This window comes from Erinaceus europaeus, chromosome 2, assembly GCF_950295315.1.
Source record: "Erinaceus europaeus chromosome 2, mEriEur2.1, whole genome shotgun sequence".
NCBI lineage: Eukaryota > Metazoa > Chordata > Mammalia > Eulipotyphla > Erinaceidae > Erinaceus > Erinaceus europaeus.
Window position 1 is genome coordinate 188,910,755 of NC_080163.1, and position 24,281 is coordinate 188,935,035.

General features: G+C 50.2%; 2 protein-coding genes and 1 long non-coding RNA gene across 3 annotated transcripts in view; 1 reads left to right on the plus strand and 2 right to left on the minus strand.

Annotated features, from left to right (window-relative positions):
• The window catches only part of LOC132536823 (uncharacterized), a 298,410-nt gene that overhangs the window by 81,952 nt on the left and 192,177 nt on the right, over positions 1-24,281 (minus strand). The window lies entirely within an intron of this gene.
• Positions 64-24,281, minus strand: part of MAP3K10 (mitogen-activated protein kinase kinase kinase 10) — a 30,092-nt gene continuing 5,874 nt past the window's right edge. Inside the window, exons 2-10 of the mRNA XM_060185960.1 lie at positions 16,659-16,839; positions 11,475-11,623; positions 10,853-11,028; positions 9,377-9,623; positions 6,196-6,312; positions 2,634-2,808; positions 2,416-2,528; positions 1,484-2,143; positions 64-520 (exon numbers count right to left, since the gene is read on the minus strand). Coding sequence (XP_060041943.1) covers positions 192-520; positions 1,484-2,143; positions 2,416-2,528; positions 2,634-2,808; positions 6,196-6,312; positions 9,377-9,623; positions 10,853-11,028; positions 11,475-11,623; positions 16,659-16,839 — 2,147 coding nt within the window. The 3' untranslated portion in view covers positions 64-191. The remainder of the gene's footprint in view (positions 521-1,483; positions 2,144-2,415; positions 2,529-2,633; positions 2,809-6,195; positions 6,313-9,376; positions 9,624-10,852; positions 11,029-11,474; positions 11,624-16,658; positions 16,840-24,281) is intronic.
• Positions 2,954-24,281, plus strand: part of LOC103125881 (cytochrome P450 2G1-like) — a 60,421-nt gene continuing 39,093 nt past the window's right edge. Inside the window, exon 1 of the mRNA XM_060185964.1 lies at positions 2,954-2,965. The gene's annotated coding sequence lies outside the window, so the exon portion shown is untranslated. The remainder of the gene's footprint in view (positions 2,966-24,281) is intronic.

The following is a 24,281-nucleotide window of genomic DNA, read 5'->3' on the forward strand; positions in this document are numbered from 1 at the left end:
AGAGTGGGCACAGGGCCCCATTCCCTGGGGTACAAAGGAATAAATTAAATTTCCCCCCTCCCAACCCTCCCCAATAAATAGAGCAAGTCTCCTGCCCAGGGTCTCCCCTGCCTTGTGGCTTGGTGAGCTGGGGCGGGGCCTGGGACGCTACATTCATGGCTGCCCAGGCGGGCTTCAGGAGGGGGCAGGCCTCAGTGGGAGCCATGGGCCCCACACAGGGGCACTGTGCTGTCCTGGCTCTGCCCCTCCATGTCCATGTCGAGCAGTGTGGGCTGCATACTGGGGGGCCCGGGGCTCTCTGGCTCTGGAGTGTCCCCCCTGCTGGGAGGAGAGATGCTAAGTGTCCGTCTGAAGGAGACAAGTTTCCAGGGGTCCAGACGGGGACGGCTGGCAGCTGGCCGGGGTCTTGGAGCGAAGGTCAGGGTGGTAGGGCGGCCAGGGAACTCAGGGGCCCGTCGACGGGCCGGGAACAGGGCCTGGGGATCAGGCAGACGGGGGAAGTCCATGGGGGGTCTCAGGCCTGGTGAAAGAGGATCAGATGAGGCAGGTAGACTGGGGGTAGACAGAGTATTTCAAAACCAGCAGTTCTGATATAAAAACTGAGATTCAGGGGGTCGGGCGGTAGAGCAGGGGGTGAAGTGCACGTTGTGCAAAGCACAAGGACCAGCATAAGGATCCCGGTTCGAGCCCCTGGCTCCCCACCTGCAGGGGAGTTGCTTCACAAGCGGTGAAGCAGGTCTGCAGGTGTCTCTCTCTTTCTCTCTCTCTCCCCCTGTCTTCCCCTCCTCTCTCCATTTCTCTCTGTCCTATCCAATAACGATGACATCAATAACAAGAACAAAGGGCAACAAAAGGGAATAAATAAAAACTAACGGCAACAAAAGGGAAAATAAAATATTGAAAAAAAAACCAAACAAACCCTGAGATTCAGGGGCCAGGCAGTGGTATACCCAGTTGGGCACACGTTACGATGCACTAGGCCATGTACAAGCCCCTGATCTGCACCTGTAGGGTGGAAGCTTGGTGAGCAGTGAAAGCAGTGCTGCAGGTATCTCTCTGTTTCTCCTCCTCTATCTCTCCCCCTCTCAATCTGTGTCTATCCAATAAGTAAATTAAAATAAAAAATCAAACAAAAGCTAAGATTCTGGCTTCTCTAGAAAATCCTGCTGGGCCTCTGAGTGGGGCTCCCAGGCCAGGCTGAGGAACAAGCCGTGAAGCATCAGACAGCAGGCACTAAGTAACCCTGCAGCTCTAGTCACCTTGCTCATTAATAAGCAGAGGGGACAGTGTCAGCCAGCTCTAGAAGCACTGCTGTCTCTGACAGGGCCTTTCCTGTCACCAGAAACTGCCCCCCTTCACCCTGTGTGTGTGTGGGGTCTCCTGCAGTGAGGCTCTAAGGACACAGTCTTGCTTCCTCCCCAGCTAAGCAGAGCACCACCTCGGGGCACAATAGGGCCAAGCCGAGGGTGGGGGGTACACTCACCCAGGCGGGTGCCCACCAGCTCGGGTGCCCCCCGCTGCCCCAGCGCCCCATCCGAGGGCGTGCGGCGGTGGCCGCGGCTGACGTTGCGAGCGGCCGTGACATGGGTGGGCGTGAGAGACTGGCGGGGGTCCTTCTTGAAGCTCTCCAGCTCCAGGTCCACCAGGGGGTTGGCGCTGGGCGGCGAGGGCGGCGGGGAGGGCGCGGCCGGCGCGGCCTCATCGCTGTCGGAGCGCAGCAGCGAGCGCGTGGAGTTGCAGTCGGACACTGAAGACAGCGACAGGAGGGTAGCCGAGGGCGCCAGGCCCGGGCCCGGGCTGGGCCCGGTGGGGTCACGGCGGGGGGAGCGGCCGGTCGGGCTGAGGCCCCGCGGGAAGCGGCCGGCGCGGGGGAAGAGGCTGTCGAGCCAGCGCCGGTGCTCCTCGTCGGCCACACGCGCCTCTGCCAGGTCCCTGCCCAGCCCCACGGCGCCCAGCAACGCGGCCGCGCCCAGCAGCGCCAGCTCGCAGCGCCGCCCGCCCGGCCCGGGCCGCAGGGGGGGCGCGGAGGCCATGGGCGAGCGCGGGCCCGGCCTGGGGTCTGCGGGGAGCGGCACCGTGAGGTAGGACGGGGCGGTGTAGGGCGAGGGGGGCACGCTGCTGCCTCCGTCCTCCGCGAACTCCTCTGCAAACAAGACGGGCCGCGCTCAAGTCCTGGCGGGGCTTGCAGCCCTCTCACCCTGCTCCCAAACCGAGACACCACCAAGCCCCACTAGGCAGGATGCCAGCTGTGTGTGCCCCTCCCAGGATCTTGGGAATGACCCCACACCCCAGGGATCTGCTGCCCTCCCCCCAACAGTGCCTCCTAACCACTGGCCCAGTGAAATCTGGGGAGCCATGACCCCTTAGTCTTGGGTGCCGTGCCCCTTCCCTTTCAGAGCATCCTCATCCTCTTACCCATCTCATTGAGGCTGGCGAAGCCAGGGGCGATGGGGGTGTGTTTGGGGGACTTGCCCAGGTTGGGGGCACTGGATGACCACTGTTTGCTTCCTTCACCTAACGTCTTCAGCCTGTGGGGGGAGGGGGGGGAGTGTGTGCCAGAGATGGAGGAGCATCAGCCCTCTGGGCTCACCCGCCTGGGGGTGGGCACAAAATGGGTCGTGCGCCCTTAATACCTCTCCTCTCCGCCAACCAGCTCCTTCTGCAGGGTGGAGCTGGGCCCCCAAGTCCGCCCTTTCTTCTTCCCCCCAACCAGTTCTTCCTTCTTTGGGGGCCCGCTGCGGCTCCAGGTCCCACTGCCACCACTGCTGCTGCCGCTGCTGTTACAACCTCCACTGTCCACCGGAGTCACTGGGCCAAAAGAAACCACCGGGTTAATGGGTCCTGGACAGTCTGTCCCTGCTAGGCCTCAGCCTCACCTTCTCCAGCTCAGACCCACCCTCCAGCTAGAAGCCAAAGGATCTTAGAGTCTGACTCTGCCCACACACCTTCCCTGCTAGAGTCTACTGTGGCTCTCCAGTGCTGTCAGGACCAAGTCTCAGCACCTCAGCCTGACATTCAGACACTATGCTTGCTGACTTCCTCTGCCCTGCCACCACCCCTCAGTCTAGGCCTTTAACAGTCACTTATTCTTACACGTTTGCTGAGTACCTGCTGCATGCCAAGCTCTGTGGCAGCTACGGAGAAGAAAGCTGTGGGCAAAACAGTCAGCCCTCGAGACCTGGCATTTCAGTGGTTGAAGACAGATGAACAGTAAGAACCATACTGGGGGGCTGGGGAGACAGCACTGAGGTTCTTCATGTCTGAGGCTCTGAAACCCCAGGTTCTATCCCCATCATCATCATAAGCATCACTGAGCTGTGCTCTGTTCAGAATAAGATCAAATAAATCATACCAGGGGTCCCTGAGAGATCGCTTACTGTATAGCACATGCCTTCCATGCATAAGGCCCTGGGTTTGAGCCCCTGTCACTACACGGAGGCACCATGGACAGCACTGGGGTGGAGGGCACTCCAGGGATGGTGGATGATGCTAGGGTGTCTCTCTCCTCTTTTCTTTTTTTTTTAATAATTTATTTATGAGAAAGATAAAGAACCAGACATCACTCTGATACATGTGCTGCTGGGGATTGAACTCAGGACCTCATGGTTGAGAATCCAGGACTTTATCAACTGCTTTATACCTCCTGGACCACCTCTCTCCTCTTTCTCTCAAAGCAATCAAAGATGAAAAACTGGGCTTGTGTGGGGGAGGGGCTGCTCAGTTGTGAGGTTCTGGGGTATTCAGACAGGAGGACACAGATAAAAGAATTAAGTGCCATGGTTGAGGAAAAACCCCCCCCCCCTTCTACTGGTCTGGAGGGTTTTATTTATTTTTTATTTATTTATTTTTGTTTTTACCAGAGCACTGATCAGCTCTGGTTTACGGTGGTGCAGGGGCTTGAACCTGGGACTTCGAATCCTCACGCATGACCAGGTTTTTTTTTTTTTAAAATTAATTTGTTAATGAGCGAATAAGAGCATTTCTCTGGCACACAGGATGCAAGGAATGTAACTCAGAATCTCATGCTTCCAAATCCACTCCATCATTCATCATGCTACCTTCCAGGCTGCTTTTTTTTGTTAAGATTTTTTTTATTACTATTATCATCTTTATTTACTTATTGGCTAGAGACAGCCAGAAATTGAGAGGGGGGGCAGAGATAAAGAGAGACATCTGCAGCCCTGCTTCACCACTTGTGAAGCTTTCCTCCTGCAGGTGGAGACCAGGGACTCGAACCTGGGTCCTTGTGCATTGTAACATGTGTGCTCAACCAGGTGTGCCACCATCTGGTCCCTGTTGTTAAGACTAATTTATTGGGAGTTGGGCAGTAGCGTAAGGGGTTAAGCATACGTGGCACAAAGCGCAAGGATCGGTGTAAGGATCCCTGTTGCAGCCCCCAGCTCTCCACCTGCAGGGGAGTCGCTTCACAAGCGGTGAAGCAGGTCTGCAGGTGTCTTTCTCTCCCCCTCTCTGCCTTCCCCTCCTCTATTTCTCTCTGTCCTATCCAACAATGACAACATCAATAATAATAATAACCACAACAATCAAACAAGGGCAACAAAAGGGAATAAAATATTTTTTAAAAATTAATTCATAAAAAAAAGATTGACTGGGGCTGGGTGGTGACGCACCTGGTTAACTGCACGCATACAGTGCACAGGGATCCAGGTTCAAGTGCCTGGTTCCCACCTGCAGGGGAAAGCTTTAGGAGTGGTGAAGCAAGGCTGTACGTGTTTCTCTTTGTCTTTTCCTATCTCCCCCTCCTCTCAATTCATCTGTCTCCATCCAATTAAAAAATTTAAAATAAAAAAATTTATTTAGGGGCCAGACAGTGCACCCAGCTGGGTGTACATATTACCATTGCAAGGATCTGGGTTCAAGCCCCTGGTCCCCACTTGTAGGGAGGAAGCAGGTCTTCAGGTGTCTCTCTTTCCCACTCCCTCCCTATCTCTTCCCACCCCTCTCAATTTCTCTTGGTACTATCAAATACAAAAAACAAACAAACAAAAAACTGTGTGTGTGTGTGTGTGTGTGTGTGTGTGTGTGTGTGGTGTATATGTGGAGAAAGAGAGCACCATGTGATGCCAAGAGTTGAACTTGGGACCTCATGCTTAAGAGTCCATGCTTTATCTACTGTGCCACCTCCCAGGTTACTTTAACAATTGATTAATGGGGGGGGGGGGTTTCCTGCTCCCCTGCTTTTTTTACACAGGGGTAACCCAAACCCTTCATCTCTTTCCTGGCCTGTGTGGCTATGCCTTCAATCAAGCCTCTTGCATCTCTGGAGCAGTCATGGCCTGGAGAGTCAGCTGCTCTCTCTCCTTTGTTCCTGAACCTCCCCTGGCATCACTGCCTCCTTGCTGTCTCGGTGTCCCCTGTGAAGATGACCTCCTGGGCCTGTACAAAGCAGGTGCCCAAAGAGAGGTGTAGTGGGGTGGGGCCAGGGGTGGTGGAGAAGCGGCAGAACAGACGCTGGAGTGAGCCTGGTATCCCTCGACTCCTTAGCAAACTCCAAAGGCTGTGCCTCTGCCATGCAGCCCTCACTGTGACCCTCCCCTGTGGAGCCCCTCAACACCTCCTGCATGCTGCTCTCACTCCTGCCCTCCTACAAGTTAGGCATCTCAGAGAAGCCAGAGGCAAAGGGCAAATTTTATCACATCACCGCCCTGCTCATAGCCCTTCGAGGACACCCTACCCCGCCCCTAATCAAACTTCAAATGAAATACAGCTTTTTTATCCTGCTCTCAAGACCCAGTGTGACCCTTTTTCCTGGCTCCTGCCCAACCTTTGACCACAAAACTACTGCTCTGCCTTTCATTCACTCTGCTTCCCACTCTGTTCTGACCTTCTGCGCCAACTAACAGGCACTCACAGTTATTCCCACCTCCCAGCCCGGCCTCTGCTGTTCTCTCAGCCAGGCACAAACTCCTTCAGTTCGTAGAGCCTTCGTACCATACAGATCAAACCCCAGCTCCTCCCATAGGCCTCCCTGATGTGAACAGCAACTTCTCCCTTTCAGGCCTTCTCCAGGTTGCTGTCATAGCACTCATCCCTGCTGGACAGTGTCCTGCTTGCTCACGTGACCCGTGTATCTGTCTTCTCCCCAAGAGAGTGAGGGAGGTGACCCCACCCAGCTGGGGAACAAGGCAAATGCTCTGAGGTGTGCTGATGAGCCAGGCTTTGGGAGATACTCACGGCGAATGGCCCTCAGCCGGGGTATGATGCTAGGGCTGGCTGGGGGGCTGGCCCCATCTGACCCTTTCCGCTTGTCCAGGGTTGGAGAGGCCTGGACTGTGATCTTGTGCTCAAAGCCTGCAAAAACAAAAGAGATGTTCCTAAGCCACAGAGAGGAGCTCTCTGTAGTATAGTGGAGGGAATGAGAGAAGGGGAATGCACCACCACTCTGCACCCCTCAATCTGTCCCACCAGCATCAAACCTTGGGCAAATCTTTTGGAAATGCACAGCTGGGGAGTCCCGTGAGTCAGCAGCCCTGAGGATGAGGTGCAGTCACCTAGTGTGGTGACTCAAGCCCACAGGTCCCTGTGATGCATGCCCAGGTCTGAGGTAGCTGATGTAACAGGCCAAGGACCTAGCCCTGTGTGGCCATGCAGGATGGTGGTCATAAGCCACGCTCGGCAGCTGAGCACTTAAAACTATGGCTTGTGTGAGGGAGCAACTGGAGAGCTGCCTTTATTTAACTGTAAGCAATTTAAGTGTCTACATGAAAATGGATCCTCAGCTCAGTCACTGGAAACATTTAAGCTGATTTGGACCGATCTGGACCAACTCGGTCGGGTATGCATACCTACTTTTATTTTTTTCCCAGTCATAAATACAAGTCAGGTATTTTGTATGAAAACTTAGCACGAAAACTTAGCACCCAGACTGAGATGTCCTATAAATAGAACAACACACAATGGATTTCAAAGGTTTCATATGGGGAAAAAGGCAAACTAGCTCATGAACAATTTTCTCTTATATTGATGACGTGAAAGAAATGATTTGGATATGTAATGTAAATAATATAGGCTATATCTGGATATACTGTGAGCTATTTTGGATATGCTGAACCAAGTAAGACACATTATGAAAATTTCAGGGAGTCAGGCAGTAGCACAGCAGGTTAAGCGCAGGTGGTGCAAAACATAAGGACCCGCGTAAGGATCCCGGTTTGAGCCCCCAGCTCCCCACCTGCAGGGGAGTTGCTTCACAGGCGGTGAAGCAGGTCTGCAGGTGTCTATCTTTCGCTCCCCCTGTCTTCCCCTCCTCTCTCCATTTCTCTCTGTCCTATCCAACAACAGCAATATCAATAATAACTATAGCAATAAAAAACAACAAAAGGGAATAAATATTAAAAAAATTTTTAAATGGGGGAGTTGGGTGGTAGCACAGCGGGCACAAAACTCAAGGACCGGCGTAAGGATCCCGGTTCGAGCCCCTGGCTCCCCACCTGCAGGGAAGTCACTTCACAGGCGGTGAAGCAGGCCTGCAGGTGTCTGTCTTTCTCTCCCCCTCTGTCTTCCCCTCTTCTCTCCATTTGTCTCTGTCCTATCCAACAACGACGACATCAATAACTACAGCAATAAAATAACAAGGGCAACAAAAGGGAGTAAATAAATAAATAAATAAGATTAAAAAATGTAGTTACAAGACCACTTAAGGTTACAGAATGGCTATGCAATTTTTTTTTTGAGAGGCAGAGAGTGTGTGTATGTGGGGAGGTTATAGCACTAAATCTTCCCTCAATGCAGTGGGGACCAGACTCTAATCTAGGTCACATACATGGCAAAGCAGAGCAATATCCAAGTGAATTATCTAACCAGCCCACAAAAGACATTCCTGTATGAGCCTCCCAGGTCCCTGGCTCAATCCCTGGCCATAAGCCAGAACTGAGCAACTAGAGGAGATTTAAAAAATTAAAAACAAACAAACAAACTACACACTTGCTTTATATTTCCCTTGGCCAATGCTCTTCCAGGCACTGTTCTATGGCTTGTACATGACAAAGAGACAACTGGGGGGCCAGGTGGGTGACACCTGGTAGAGTGCACATATTACCATGCTCAGGTTCAAATCCTTGATCTCCCTCCACCTGCAGGCAGGAAGCTTTATGAGCAATGAAGCAGTGCTGCAGGTGTCTCTCCTTCTGTTACTCTCCCACCCCAGCACTGCTCAGCTCTAGCTTATGGTGGTTTGGGGGATCAAACCTGAGATTTCAAAACCTCAGGCATGAAAATCTCTTTGCATAATCATTATGCTATCTTCCCCCACCCACTCTCTCTCCCTCTTTATCTGTCTCACCCTCTATAAAAAGAATGAAAAGGGGGTCGAGTGGTAGTGCAGCAGGTTAAGCACATGTGGCTCGAAGCACAAGGACTGGCATAAGGGTCCCGGTTCAAGCCCTGTCTCCCCACCCGCAGGGGAGTCGCTTCACAGGCGGTGAAGTAGGTCTGCAGGTGTCTCTCTTTCTCTTCCCATGTCTTCCCCTCCTCTCTCCATTTCTCTCTGTCCTGTCCAACAACGATGACATCAACAATAATAAAACAAGGGCAACAAAAGGGAAAATAGATAAAAAATAAAAATAAAATAATGAGGGAGTTGGATGGTAGTGCAGGGGGTTAAGTGCAGGTGGCACAAAGCGCAAGGACCGGCATAAGGATCCCGGTTTGAGTCCCAGGCTCCCCACCTGCAGGGGAGTTGCTTCAAAGGCGATGAAGCAGATCTGCAAGTGTCTGTCTTTCTCTCCCCCTCTCTGTCTTCCTCTCCTCTCTCCATTTCTCTCTGTCCTATCCAACAACGATGACATCAATAACAACAATAACTACAACAAAAAAGGGCAACAAAAGGGAAAAATATTTTTAAAAAATTTTAAAATAATAATGAATATATATATATGTCTGCCAGGAGCTGTTAAGTTGTGCAGGCACTGAGCCTCAGAGATAACCCTGGTGGCAAAAAAAAAAAAGGAAGAGAGGCAACCAGTTTATATGTGCACGCACACACAGCCTGGAAAATGGTGCAGTGACCACAACTTTGGATTTAAGGGCATGAGATTAAGCTGTGGAGAAAGCATAATGGTCATGCAAGAAGACTTTTGGACTGAGGCTCTAACGTCTCAGGTTCAATCCCTGGTGCCACTATAAGTCAGAGCTGAGCAGTGTGCTCTGGTAAAAGAAGAATAAAATTCACAGCTCAGGAGATGGTACAGTGTTGAACTCTCAAGCATAAGGTCCTAAGTTTGATTCTATGGTTTTTTCTGTCTCTGTCTCTCTCTCGCGTGCCCCCCTCGCTAATAAATAAATAGAGGAGGAGAAGGGATTGGAGGGAGTTCCCTGCGGCTTCTTGGGGTGGCGTGTGAGTGGTTAAAGCTGGTACCGGAGGGCAGGCTGATGTGGCTGCCACCTTCCCGCAGCTTGAGCAGGCGGCTGCGCTTGAAGTTGCCCCTGCGCTTGCGGACCCTGGGCTTCTCCTGACTCAGTTGGCACATGAGCAGGTGCAGCTCCCGCTCCACAATGTCCATCTCGCGCTCGGCCAGCTCCTGCTCCCGCCGCCGCAGCTGCTCCTCCTGGAAGCGCTGCTCCTGTGCCGCCCGCAGCAGCTCCTCCTCCCGGCTCCGCAGCTCCTGCAGGGAGGGCAAACTTAGGGCACAATCCAACTCACACTTAACTAGTCCAGCGGGGGGCTGTGTGAGCTCAAAGGCAGGGGGTATGGCTGTTTTTCCTTCCTGATTTTGTTTTCAATGTGGAACTTAAGCCTCACTTTAAGCACAACTTTTTCATTTTTTCCTTATCTCTGGGACTTTACTGCCCCAGACTTTTTTTTTTTTTTTTTGGAGAGAGAGAGAGATTGAGCACTGCAGTTTTCTCCAGTGTGGTGAGAGCGGGGCCTGAACCTGAGTCATACACATGACCAAGCAGGTGCACTATTCCTTATTTCTCAGTGACGGGAGACAGGACAGATAGAAAGAACACAGAGGGGGCTGGGTGGTGGCTTACCCAGCAGAGCTCACACATCAGCATGCACAAGGACTCAGCTTCAAGTCCCCAGTCTCCACCTGCAGGGGGGAAGCTTCACGAGCAGTGAAGCGGGGCTGCAGGTGTTTCTCTTGCTCTCTCTCCTTCTCCTCTCAATTTCTCTCTGTCCCATCAGATACAAGAAAAATACAATTTTAACAAAAGGAAGGAAAGGTAAGACAGAGAGGAGAGATACCACAGCACTGCCCCCACCATCCATAGAGTTCCTCTGGTGCTGGGGGCGGGGCTCCTCTGTGGTGCTGGGGGTGGGACCCAGGACCTCATGCAGAGGAGAGTCAAGTGCTTTACTGGCCAAGCTGTCTTCTAGGCCTGATTTAATGAATTTATTTATAATTTAGTTTTCAGTGTAGAAAAATTTACTAATCCACAAAAAGCAGAGAATAATGTAACCCACAGACCCATTATCCAACATTAATAATTATCCATATCTTGCAGTGTGTGTGTGTGTGTGTGTGTAGCCCCCTCTCCTTCTGCCATAGTATTTTAAAACCAATCTCAAAGTGTTGGACTCTTAAGCATGAGGTCCAGAACTCAACCCCCAGTCTCTCATATATGCCAGAATGATCGTCTAGTTCTCTCTCAAATAAAAAGTCAATCCCAGACATGAAGCTCTTATCACTTGTGAGTACATCAGTGCCAGATGCCTTTCTCTTATTAATATAACAGGAGACTGTCTTTTCTTAATAAACAAAAAGAAGTTCCCTTGTTCCTACATGGACCCAGAGAGTAGAACTGAGGAAGGGACTCTGACCCATGCAAGTCATCAGAGCCAGGAGTCTGATTCCATCCTTCCCTCCCACCTTGTCTCTGCCTTCACCTTCTCTTTGGTCCGGAGGTCATCAAACATGTGTTGAATCTCCAGCTTCCAGTCTTCCTGCAGCGAGTGGAAGGACTCCAGAGGCATCTGGAACAGGGCTGACTGCTCGATGACTTCAAGTTGCTTCAAGATGTTGCGGAAATCTGGCCGACCATGGGGGTCTGGGTCCCAGCACTCTGGGGTGTGGTAAAGTGGGGTGGGGTGAGGTGGGGGACAGCAGCAGGTGTGGAGCTATCAGTGGCCTTGCTCTGGGGCATCAGTCTCCTGAGGGGAAGGGGATTATAAAGAGCTCCCATGAAGCCAAGAGGGAAGGAATTTGAAGCAGATTCCTGGCAAGTTTACTCCATTCTGGGAGAGACACCCAGGAATCTGTTCCTACTGGAGGTTGGATCAAGGATCAGGGAGGAATGAGGACTTCTAACAGGTTGCCCTCAAAAGCTGCGGGCCTGGCAATAACAAGAGCCCAGGGGCCACGAAGCCATCAGGGAGACTGTGCATGGTCTGAAGGTTCCAGCTCCTTGTCCTTCACCCCTGAGCCCACTGGAATGCATGGGTGTGAAGGGGAAAGGTCTGCCCCCCCACCCCAAGCTGAGCCTACCCGCTCCACAGGGCCCTGGCTCACCCTCCAGTAGGCGGGCAAAGGGCTCGGGGCACGTGGAGGGGATAGGCAGAGTCAGCTTGTTCATGGCCACGCCATATGCCACAGCCAACGCGTCGATTTCACGATAGGGGACCTCACCCGTCAACAGCTCCCAGAGGAGCACCCCGAAGCTGCAGGTGGGGGAGAGGGAGGGGTGATGCTGCAGCTCACTCTAGTTCTCACTTGCAATCCAGCCCCCCCCACCCCCATCCCTATCCCCAATCTAAACATCCATGCTTGGCTGATGAGGCATGAGACCCAATCTGACCTCCACCAGCCTGCTCTCAGCTAGACATGGTGCGGCTGGCCCTGACAGCCTTTCCTTCACCCTCCCTGAAAATCTCCATTGGGTTCCCTGCCCTCCCCTAGGAAAACCCACACTTTTTAGCTCTGACCTTTGATGCCTCCTACAGCCTCACCTTCAACACCCTCAGCCCCTGGAGCAAATTTGGTTTCGTCTTGCAGCCCAGCCGAACAAGTATTCCTTTAAATCTCTGCTGCTCTGTCTAGAACACCCTTCCCTTTATGATTCACTGAGGTGCCTCCTCTGATGGCAAGAGAGCCTTCCTGGATTCCACAAACTCCAAAGCTGGGGCAGAGGGCACTCCTCCATGTCCCCACAGGCCCTTCGGCACTTACCTCTAAAAGACAACACTATTATTTATTTAATCATTATTTATTTACTTATTCCCTTTTGCTGCCCTTGCTGTTTTATTACTGTAGTTATTAATATTGTCATCGTTGTTGGATAGGACAGAGAGAAATAAAGAGAGGAGGGGAAGACAGAGAGGGGGAGAGAAAGACACCTGCAGACCTGCTTCACTGCTTGTGAAGTGAGTCCCTGAAGGTGGGGAGCCGGGGGCTCGAATCGGGATCTTTACACCGGTCCTTGTGCTTTGCGTCACCTATGCTTAACCCACTGCGCTACCAAAGGCCACACTATTTAACCTTTATAAAGCACTCACTCCAAGCCAGCACTGTGCTAGGCACTCTCTGTAACCCTCTCATCAGCCCTATAAGGCAGGAAGGGCGAGTCTGGGCCCCTGCGCCTCTGCCTATTTTTTGTGAGATGCAGGTGCAGTCTCCGAGGTTAAGCTGCTTGCCTAAGCTCACACAACAAGGGATGAGGCCACACTAGGACTCAGGTCCCCCAGGTGTCCAATTCAGCTCCAGAAAGTGTTCTTAAAAGGGTGGGTGCACTTTATTCTCCCCACTGGGTAGAAAGTGGACGCGCGAGGGCCAGGTGAGACACAAGAGCACCAGGTAGAGTGTATGCATTGCCATGTGCAAGGACCTGGGACTAGGGTTCAAGTCCCTAGTCCTCACCAGTAGGGGAGAAGCTTCATGAGTGGTGAAGCAGTGCTGTAGGTGTCTCTCCTCTCCCTTTTACTTTCTTTCTTTTGCCTCTGGGGTTATTGCTGTGACTCGATGCTGGCACTACGAATCCACTCTCCTGGAGGCTATTCCCCCCCATTTTTGTTGCCCTTGTTTTTTTTTTTTTAAATATTTATTTATTCTTTTTTGTTGCCCTTGTTGTTTTATAGTTGTAGTTGTTGTTTTTTTAAAAATGTTTATTTATTCCCTTTTGTTGCCCTTGTTTTATTGTTGTAGTTATTATTGTGGTTGTTATTGATGCTGTTGTTGTTGGATAGGACAGAGAGAAATGGAGAGAGGAAGGGAAGACAGAGGGGGAGAGAAAGACAGACACCTGCAGACCTGCTTCACCGCCTGTGAAGTGACCCCCGCGCAGGTGGGGAGCCGGGGGCTCAGACCGGGATCCTTAAGCCGGTCCTTGCACTTTGCACCACCTGCGCTACCGCCCGACCCCCCTTTAAAAAAAATTTATTTATGAATGAGAATCATAGGAGAAGAGGGAAAGAGCCAGGCATCACTCTGGTACATGTGCTACCGGGGATTGAACTCAGGACCTCATGCTTGAAAGTCCGATGCTTTATCCATTGCGCCACCTCCTGGACCACACTCCCTTTTACTTTCTATAAACAAATTTTTGCTGGGGCTGGGCAGTAGCGCAGTGGGTTAAGTGCACATGGTGAAAAGTACAAGGACTGGTGCAAGGATCCTGGTTTGAGAGCCCAGGTCCCCACCTGCAGGGGGAGTCGCTTCAGAGGTGGTGAAGCTGGTCTGCAGGTGTCTATTTTTCTCTCCTCTCTGTCTACTCTTCTCTCGAACAACTACAACAAAGGCAACAAAATAGGGAAAATGGCCTCCAGGAGCAGTGGATTCATAGTGCAGGCACTGAGCCCCAGCAATAACCCTGAGGGCAAAGATTAATTAATGGTTGCCAAGTACCATGGAGCCCTACCAATAACTCTGGTTAAAAAAAAAAAAATGAGTGGGAGGGAGAACCAGCCCAGGGGCAGCGCAGGTCCAATCCCCTACACCACCATAAGCCAGAGTTGAGCAGTGCTCTGGTGTAAAAAAGAAAAAAAAAATGTATCCCCACCTGCAGGGGGAAAGCCTCACGAGTGGTAAAGCTGTATTGCAGGTGTCTGTCTGTCTCTCTCCCTCTCTATATCTACCTCCTCCACTCAATTTCTTTCTCTACCCAATAAGTAAAATTAAAAAATGTAGACACAGAAGCTGGAGCGTGGGTTGGCAAGACAACCCATCTGGGAGGGTGCCTGTTTTACCAGGCACTCAACTCCAGTTCAAGCCCAGCCCTCACTGCTCTGGGGGAAGCTGTAGTGCTGTGGTCTCTTTCCCTTTCTCTGTCTCTCTCTGGAAATAAATAAATAAATATGGTCTGCAGTAGTGAAGCCCCACCAATGACAAAAGCAAATAAACAGCTGTCAGCACTCAGGCAGTCATTTTGGACCATGAAATAAACTCGGGAATAGAAGCCATAAAAAAGGAAGAAACAGCAGTCTGGAAGGTGGCACAGTGGGTAAAGTGCTAGACATCTGAGCATGAGGTGCTAAGTTCGATCCCCAGCAGCATATGTACCAGAATGATGTTTGGTTTTCTTTCTCTCTCTCCTCCTTGCTCTCTCATTAATAAATAAATTTTATAGCTAGTTAATTTTAATATAGTTATATTTTTAAAAAGGAAGAACATGAATATATTGAACACCTCCCACAGGTATATTTTGTTGTTGGAAAGTTGTGATGCATTTCTGGTAGAAAAAAATATATACATATATATGGGGGATATATATGGGGGTGTATATATGGGATGTGTATATATGGTTGTATATATGGTGTATTTATATGGGGATATACATATAGGAGTGTGTATATGGGGGATGTATATATGGGGGTGTATATATGGGTTGTGTATATGGGATTTATGGGGGTGTATATATGGGGGAATGTTCTGGTTGCCACAATGACTGGGGGGAGGGAGAATGCTATTCATATTTGGTAGGGGGGAAGCACGACACCACGTATTGGAAAGTACAGGAAGTTGCCCAATGTCGTTGACAACCCACCAAGGAAGTCTGACACAGAGCCCTGAATGTCTAATGCTAGGACACGGTAGCTGTCCTGGGCCCTACAGGAGAGCAAAGGCTTCAGCCTGGTGTTTGTTTTGGGCTTCTGTTTCTTGCCACTGAAGTACAGTTCTGCTAAGTGCTTGGTCATGGGACTGAACATCTGAATAGAGCCCCAGTCAGAACCTCCCCAAAGGGCTGTGTAGCTCTAGCTATGACTTCTTGTCTTTGACACACACTCCATCCTGACCTGAGTTCTCCCACCCTTCCCTTGAGGCCCTGGGGTTGGAGAGTTCCTGTTGCCACTATCAAGTCTCTCTGGTGAGGAATGGCGTGTGAATCAGGCTATGCCCTTCACAAGCGCCTCTAATGGCTTCCTAGGGCAGAGACTAATGCCAGAGTTCGGCCCCTCACCCACTCACCCTCCAGCTTTCTCCATCACTCCTGGCACCTTCCTTTGTGCCTGCTGGGCCCCAACCACACACAGGCCTCATGGCTGTTTCTGGAAAACATCACACTCATTCTCTTATCAGCAGCTCCTTTGTGGGGGCTGTTTGCTTGGCCTGGGGAGCTATCCCCCCACAACTTGGCGTGGCTGTCTCCTTCCTGGCATCTAGGAAGCTCAAGCATCACTTCTTAGAAAATCCAGTTTCCCCCAAAGTCTTTGGTACAGGCTCCATCTGCCAGTCCTAAGAGCCTACTAGCTCTAAACGTTGAATACTTTTCCTGGTGGACTGACGTAGATAAACTATTCTGTGATTTTCCTAACTTAAAAACAGCCTTATTGGGGCCAGGTGGTGGCGTACCCAGTGGGTCACATGTTATGATGTGCAAGGATCCAGGTTCAAGCCCCCAGGCCCCACCTGTAGGAGGAAAGCTTCTCAAGTGGTGGAAGCAGTACTGCAGGTATTTCTCTTTCTCTCTCACTATCACTCTCTTCCCTCTTGATTTTTTATCTAATAATAATAAAAATCTAAGGATTGTTAATGAAGCTAAACTAACACTTATGTAATAATGATAAGTAAATAAAAACAGCCGTATGGACTTCTGTATCTTTATTTTATTTACTTGCTAGCTTTGTGGGCAGGAAGAAGGAATTCCTATTGACTACCGTATCCTTAGCACCCAGTACAGTTGGATGAATGTATGGACAGATGGATGTTTGGAGGCACGGTTTCCTTCACAAGTCTCAATTTCTTGTGTAACAAGTGAGGGGCATTATGCTGGGTGGTGTCTGGGGGTCTTTTGTGCTGACATACTATCCTATCTACACTCCCCCCCCCCTTTTTTTTTCACTGGCCCTAGCTTCAATCCTGCAAGGAATCGAACCTGGGACTGTGGAGCTTCAGGCACTGAAGACTATCTGCGTAACTATAATGCTACGCCTTCCCCACCCATCCCTGCGTCTTAATTTTTTTTCTCACCAGAGCACTACTTAGCTCTGGCTATGGGTGGTGCCAGGTATCGAACTTAGGGCTTCTCACACATCAGTCCTGTGTGATACTGCCGCACTATCTCCCTGCCACATCTGGAATTTTTTTTCCACTCTAATTCAAGCTGCCCTCACCTGCCACATCTGCCAAGATTAGGTACCTGCTCTGGAGCTTCTCCAATGACTGGGGCTTTGCTGGCACGTCCTGGGCCTAGCTTCAGTGGGAGACTGACTGTCCCTCCCGCACTGCTCTCGTCCCCATCCTCCCCACCCCCACTGTCAGCACCTCCAGACGTCACTGCTTTTGGAGAAGAGGGAGAGACGGATGACCTCTGGAGCCATCCAGGCGTAAGTCCCCGCCGCGCTCATCTTGGTGGTCTTGTGCCACTCACGAGCAAGGCCAAAGTCCGTGATCTTGAGCACCGTGTCTGCGAGGTTGTGGTTCTCGATGGCCTCCAGAATAAGGACTATAGGGTGGGAAGAAAGGAAGGGGGAGCCACTCAAGATCTGCTGGATTATAAAGCCTGCTCAGGGGTAGCGCAGTGGGTTAAGTGCACATGGCACATGGCATGAAGAGCAAGGACTGGTGTAAGGATCCCCGTTCGAACCCTGGCTCCCACCCCCCATAGGGGGAATCGCTTCACAAGTGGTGAAGCAGGTCTGCAGGTGTCTGTCTTTCTCTCCCCCTCTCTTTCCCTCCTCTTGATTTCTCTCTGTCCTGTCCAACAACAATGACAAAATGGAGAAAATGGCCTCCAGGAGCAATGGACTCATAGTGCAGGCACCAAGCCCCAGCAATAACCCTGGAAGAAGAAGAAGGAAAAAAACAAAACCCTGCTCAGCCAGAAATTCTCTAGTGTGATCTCCCCCAGCCTCCAGTTTCAGGCCCTTTCCTGGCCTGGATGATGAACCCTGCCCCAGGCTCCCAGGAGTGGGAAGGGCGCTTCCCCTGGTGCCCGACCCTCTTTACTCCAAAACAGCCTCAGTGAAGGATTCCTTTTTCACCACCCGAAACGGGCAACTACAAACCATGAGTAGAGTGATGAGAGTGATTTTTTTTCCACTTCTGTGACCTCCCTGTGGCCAGAGCATTCAGGACCCTCATTCTACTCCTTCCTGGGGCACTAAGCCATGGAAGTCATAGTTCTTTCACTAAAGAGGGAGAATGCATGTCCCTATTTTTTTTTTTTTTTTTTTGAGAAAAGATTACTGATTAATGAGAAAGGGGGGAGAGGAACTAGAGCATCACTCTGACACATGCTATGCTGGGGATTGAACTTGGGACCTCATGCTTGAGTGACCAATGCTTTATCCACCGGGACACTTCCAGGGCTGCATCCCCAACCTTTTATTTTTTATTTATTTATTTATTTATTTTTTGCCTCCAGGGTTATTGCTGGGGCTCAGTTCCCAATCCACTGCTCCTGGAGGCTATTTTTTTCCTTTTGTTGCCCTTGTTGTTTATCATTGTTGTTGTTGCTGCTGTTTTTGTTGTTGGATAGGACAGAGAGAAATGGAGAGAGGAGGGTAAAACAGAGGGGAGGGAGAGAGATAGATAGATACCTGCAGACCTGCTTCACCACCTGTGAAGTGACCCCCTGCAGGTGGGGAGCTGGGGGCTCGAACCTGGAGCCTTCAGCCAGTCCTTGTGCTTTGCACCATGTGTTTAACCCACTGCGCTACCGTCCGCCCCCCCAACCTTTTGAAAAAAGACTGGGGGGCTGGGTGGGGTTGTGGCTCACCTGGTTGAGCGCACATTACAAAGTGCAAGGACCCAGCTCAAGCCCCCAGACCCCACTTGCAGGGGGTAAGCTTTGCAAATGGTGAAGCAGGCCTGCAGGTGTCTCTCTGTCTCCCCTTCCTCTCGATTTCTAGCTGTCTCTACTCAATAAATAAATAGATAATAAAAATAAATTTTAAAGGGAAGACAGTGTATGTGTGTGTATCACCACCTGTGGGGGGAGGAGGGAAAGGGAGAGCGAGAGAAGCACCAGAGCACTGTTCAGCTCAGGCATAAGGTGGAGCTGACCTCTGAGGCCTCAGGCAGGCAGGTTGTTGCTGTAACAGACTAGCTCTGTGCCAAGCCCCATTCCCCATTCTTTGACTCAGGGTTCCCCCTATTCTGCAGATCGAGGCAGAAGTGACAGGGTGCCATCTCAAGCCCAGACCTGTAGAAGTGTCGTGTGTATGGGGGGTCCTCTTACACTTCTGCCTTCACTGAGAAAGCGCACACATGGGCTAGCCTGCTGGTCCAAGGGAGATGACAGTGACTCGCAGCAAAGTTCTCCAGCTGCTCCCAGCCTATATCAGTCTCCCCTCAGCTGGCCTACAAACGTATGAGCAACAATAAACGATCTGCTTGATGCTGAGTTTGGCCGGGTGGTGGCACAGCACACAGGTTACCCTGCACAAGGGCCTGGGTTCAAGCCCCTGGTCCCCACCTGCAGGGGGGAAGCTTCAAAACCAGTGGAGCTGTGCTGCAGGCCCCTCTCTCTCCATCCCTATCCCTCCCTCTTTCCCTCTCCTTCTCCCTCTCTCTATACACACACACACACACACACACACACACACCCCTTCTCAATTTCTCTGTCTCTATAAAGAAAAAAAAAAGAGGCTGGGCAGTGGCACACCTGGTAAAACATACATGCTACAATCCACAAGGATCCAGGTTCAAGCCCCCAGTCCCCACCCGCTGGGGGGAAATTTCACAACTGATGGAGCAGTGCTGCAGGTGACTTTCTCTTTTTTTTTTCTCTCTTTACCTCCCCCTCCCCTCAATTTTTCTATCCAATAAGTAAAATATTGGGGGGGGGGGAGCTGAGTTTTGGAAGTGGTTTCTCATGCAGCAATATTATGATAAGAATCTAGGGAGTCGGGCTGTAGTGCAGCGGTTTAAGCGCAGGTGGCGCAAAGCGCAGGGACTGGCATAAGGATCCCGGTTCGAACCCCGGCTCCCCACCTGCAGGGGAGTCGCTTCACAGGCGATGAAGCAGGTCTGCAGGTGTCTATCTTTCTCTCCTCCTCTCTGTCTTCCCCTCCTCTCTCCATTTCTCTCTGTCCTATCCAACAACGACAACAACAATAATAACTACAACAATAAAACAACAAGGGCAACAAAAGGGAATAAATAAAATAAATATAAAAAAAAAAAGAATCTGACACATCCACCGTACATACTGGATGGTTCCCATCAGCCTGCGGCCCAGAGTTACTGCTAATAACAGCCATGGCAGGGTCTCCTCAGGAGTCTGAGATATGCCAGGCACGGTGCTAAGCCTCTACATTAATCAGTGATGACTGCTCCGTCTGAGGGGCCTTTCATTCTGACATCCTATCTCTCCAGCTTGAAGCTGTTGGGGCCTCACTGCTCCAGGTGAGTTACGCAGCAAGCTGCTTGGAATTTCTTAACTCACAAGCTACCCTCACCTGCCACATCAGTGAGCACAGCAGCCACCTGACCAAGATCAAGCAGCCGGGAAAAGGAAGAACCGGGACCCGAACTAATTCAGAGCCCAGACTCTTCTTCTCACTCTTATTTATTTATTTACATTATTTTTATAGAGACAGAGAGAAATGGATGGTTGAAAAGGAAGGGTGATAGAGAGAGAGAGAGAGAGAGACACCTGCAGCACCCTTTCACCACTTCTGAGAGGATGAAGCAGGGACTTGAACTGGGCTCCTTGCACATGGTAACAGGTGCGCTCTACTGAGTGCACCACTGTCTGGCCCCCTCCTGTTTGCTGTTCATCACCAAGACTTCACTGCTCCAGCGCTACTTGAGGAGAGGGAAGGATGGGGGGAGCAGTGGGGGAGACACCCCAGCAGCTTCCTTCAGCATTCCTGTGTGGTGCCAGAGCTCAGATCTGGGTTGCAAGCATGGCAGAGTGGGTGCCCCTCCAGTTAATCTATCACACCAGCCCAGATCCCAAATCACTGCTATGATATTCTTCTACTCCTCCTCTTTTTTCTTTTCCTTCCTTCCTTGCAATGCTCAGCTCTGGCTTCTAGTGGTGCTGCTGCTGGGGATTGAACCTGGGACCTTTGGTGCCTCACAAACAAAAGTCGTTTTGCATCATCATCATCATGCCATCTCCCTAGCTCCAACATTCTAGTCTCCTATCAAACAGAGCTCCCAAGTGTACAGCAGCCTACCTGGGATTGGATCCCAGCTCTGCCACTTACTAGACACATAATATTGTGTGATTTCCTTAGCCTTTCCTGATGGGGGTCATGGTACTTCCCTTTCAGGACTGCAGTCAAGACTGACTGCCTGAAGCAACAGCAGCTCCTTTGAAAGCAGTAGAGGGGGAGTCGGGGGGTAGTGCAGTGAGTAAGGACCGCGGTTAAGGATCCCCACCTACAGGGGAGTCGCTTCACAGGCAGAGAAGCAGGTCTGCAGGTGTCTATCTTTTTCTCCCCCTCTCTGTCTTCCCTCTGTCTCTCTCTTCATTTCTCTCTGTCCTATCCAAAAATGATGACATCAATAACTACAACAAGAAAACAACAAGGACAACAAAAGGGAATAAATAAATATTAAAAAAAGAAGAAAACCTAAAAAAATAGATAAAAAAGAACAGAGATCACTGTGTTTTTAAAAAATATTTATTTATTTATTCCCTTTTGTTGCCCTTGTTTTCTTGTTGTAGTTATTATTGTTGTTATTGATGTCGGCTTTCTTGGATAGGACAGAGAGAAATGGAGAGAGGAGAGGAAGACAGAAAGGGGAAGAGAAAGATAGACACCTGCAGACCTGCTTCACCGCTTGTAAAGTGACTTCCCTGGAGGTGGGAAGCCGGGGGCTCGAACCGGGATCCTTATGCCGGTCCTTGCACTTCGTGCCACGTGCCCTTAACCCTCTGCACTACTGGCCGACTCCCGGACATCACTGTTCTGTGATGAGGCTCCACCTTTGTCTATAGCCATTCTCAGCTACTTCCTGGTTACCACAACATTATAGCAACTCTCAGGGGCTGGGTGGTAGCATACTTAGTTGAGCACGTGTGTCACCATGCTCAAGGATCCAGGTTCAACGCCTGGGTCTCCACCTGCAGGGGGGGAAGCTTCATGATTGGTGGGGCAATGCTGCAGGTGTGTCTCTCCTTTCCCCCCTCTCAATTTCTATCTGCCCTATCAAATAAATGAATAAATTAAAAATAGAAAAGCAAAACAAAGGCAGGGGTAGATAGCATAATGGTTATGCAAAGAGATTCTCATGCCTGAGGCTCTGAGGTCCCAGGTTCAATCCCCTGCACCGCCATTAGCCAGCGCTGAGCGGTGCTCTAGCAACAGAAAAACACAATGTAGCGATTCTACCATTGTGCCATGTAGCTCTGGAGGCCTTACAGCTCATAAAGGCTTGGACTCTGAAGCATGAAGTGGTGAGTCTGAACCCTGGCTGAGTCTCTAGTTCTCATAAATAAATAAATAAATAAATAAATCTTAAAAAAAAAAGGGACTGAGGGTAACTGAAATCACTATGTTTTTTTTTTTTTATTTATCCCCCCCCCAAGACCACTGCTCAGCATTGGTTTGTGGTAGTGCCTGGGATCAACTCAGGGGCCTCTGGTGTCTCAGGAATGAGGAATGAGGAATGAGGCTTTGTTGCATCCCCACTATACAATACCCACTATACTATCTCCCAGGCTCCTTATCTTTTTTTTTTTTTTTGGGGGGGGATCTGTCTTCTTTTTTTAATTTTCTTTATTGGGGAATTAATGTTTTACATTCAACAGTAAATACAATAGTCTGTATATGCATAACATTCCCCAGTTTCCCATATAACAATACAACCTCCACCAGGTCCTCTGTCATCTTTCTTGGACCTATATTCTCTCCACCCACCCACCCCAGAATCTTTTCCTTTGGTGCGATACGCCAATTCCATTTCAGGTTCTACTTGTGTTTTCTTTTCTGATCTTGCTTTTCAACTTCTGCCTGAGAGTGAGTTTTTTTTTTTTTTTTTTAACCAGAGCCCTGTTCATCTCTGGCTTATGGTGGTGTGGAGGGATTGAACCTGGGACTTCCAAGCCTCAGGTATGAATGAACCTCTTTGTATAACCATTATGCTATACTATCACCACCCCTTGCATTCATTCTTTAAAGCCAATCTCCAGGGGCCAGGAGGTGTTGCACCCAGCAGAGATACACACTGCCATGCACAAGGTTCCATATTCAAGCCCCAGTCTCCACCTACAGGGGGGGAAGCTTCATGGGCAGTGAAGCAGGTCTTCTGTAGGTGTCTTTCCTCTATGACTCTGTCTCCTAGAAGTCCTCACTCTCCTGTTTGTATGGTGTCAACTGTGACAGAGAACACATTTCCATGGGTCTTACACACACTTTATTTTTACATCTCCCAATCTGAGCTGAAACTGGTTCTCTTTCAAAGTATCTATCTGGGGGACAGGTGGTAGCGCAGCGTTAAGTGCACACAGCGTAAAGCGTAAAGATCGGCACAGGGGAGTCGCTTCACAAGCGGTGAAGCAGGTCTGCAGGTGTCTATCTTTCTCTCCCCTTCTCTGTCTTCCCACCTCTCTTTGTCCTATCCAACAACAATGACAACAACAGCAATGACAGCAATAACAATAAATACAACAACAAGGGCAACAAAAAGGGAAAAAAATGGCCTTTAGGAGCAGTGGATTCGTAGTGCAGGCACCAAGCCCCAGTAATAACCCTGGAGGAAAAAAAAAATATATATATATATATACACACACATACATATATATATAACTAGTGTCTGGGGGATGGCTCAGTGGGTGGAGCATAGAACTTGCATGTATGGAGTCCTGTCACCATATATGCCAGAGTAGAGCTCTGGTCTCTCACAAAACCAAACAAAAATTAAATTAAAGTCAAATGTATATTTGATCATGCCTTCTCTCCCTTTATTGAAAACACTCTAACTCCTCCCACTGCACCGAACAAAACACCCCAAATCCTGGGGCCCCCCTACAGCCCCCGCTTACCTTTCTAACCCCATTTTCTTCTTCCTCTGCTTTTTCCTTCCTTCCTTTTTTTCCCACCAGGGTTATTGCTGAGCTTGATGCCTGCACTATGAATCCACCACTCCTGGTAACCATTTTTTCCTTTTTTTAAAAAATTATTTTAAAAAAATATATTAGATAGGACTGAGAAATAAGGAGGGGAGAAGGAAACAGGAAGAGAGAAAGAGAGACACCTGCAGACCTGCTTCACTGCTCATGAAGCTTCCTCCCTGTAGGTGGGGACCAGGGGCTTGAACTCGGGTCCTTACACATGGTAATGTGTATGCTCAGCTGGGCGTGCCACCACCAGGCCCCCTACTCTTGCTGTTCTAACCTCTCTGGTTTCCTGTTCTGAGAAGCACACTCACTGTCCACCAGGCCTCTTTCTTAAGTGAGGTCTCTTACTCAGATGCTGCCTTATGACCACCTGACCTAAAGAGCTTCTGCTGCCCCGTAAGCTACAGTATTCCCTCCAGAGTCCCCTGGACACTGAAGTTTTACCTACCGGTCTCAATACCAAGCCTCTACTTCTTTTAACTGGAATAGATTTTTCCATAAAGGTGGAAACCAGTGTTGTGTTGTAGTGCAATCGGTAAAGCACACAAGTAACCATCTAAGAGGACCAAAGGTTCGAGTCTCTGGTGCATGTGGGAAGCTTCACGAGCAGTGGAGCAGATCCAGGTGTCTCTCTTCCCTCTCCCCACCCCGCTCCCAGCCTTATTTCTCTCAGCCTCTATCTTAATTTAAAAAAAGAAAACAAGGGAGGCCCTGTGGTAGTGCAGCAGGTTAAGTGCACACGAAGTACAAGGACTGCCGTAAAGATCCCAGTTCAAGCCCCCAGCTCCCCCGCTGCAGGGAGGTCGCTTCACAGGCGGTGAAGCAGGTCTGCAGGTGTCTCTTTCTCTCCCCATCTCTGTCTCCCTCTC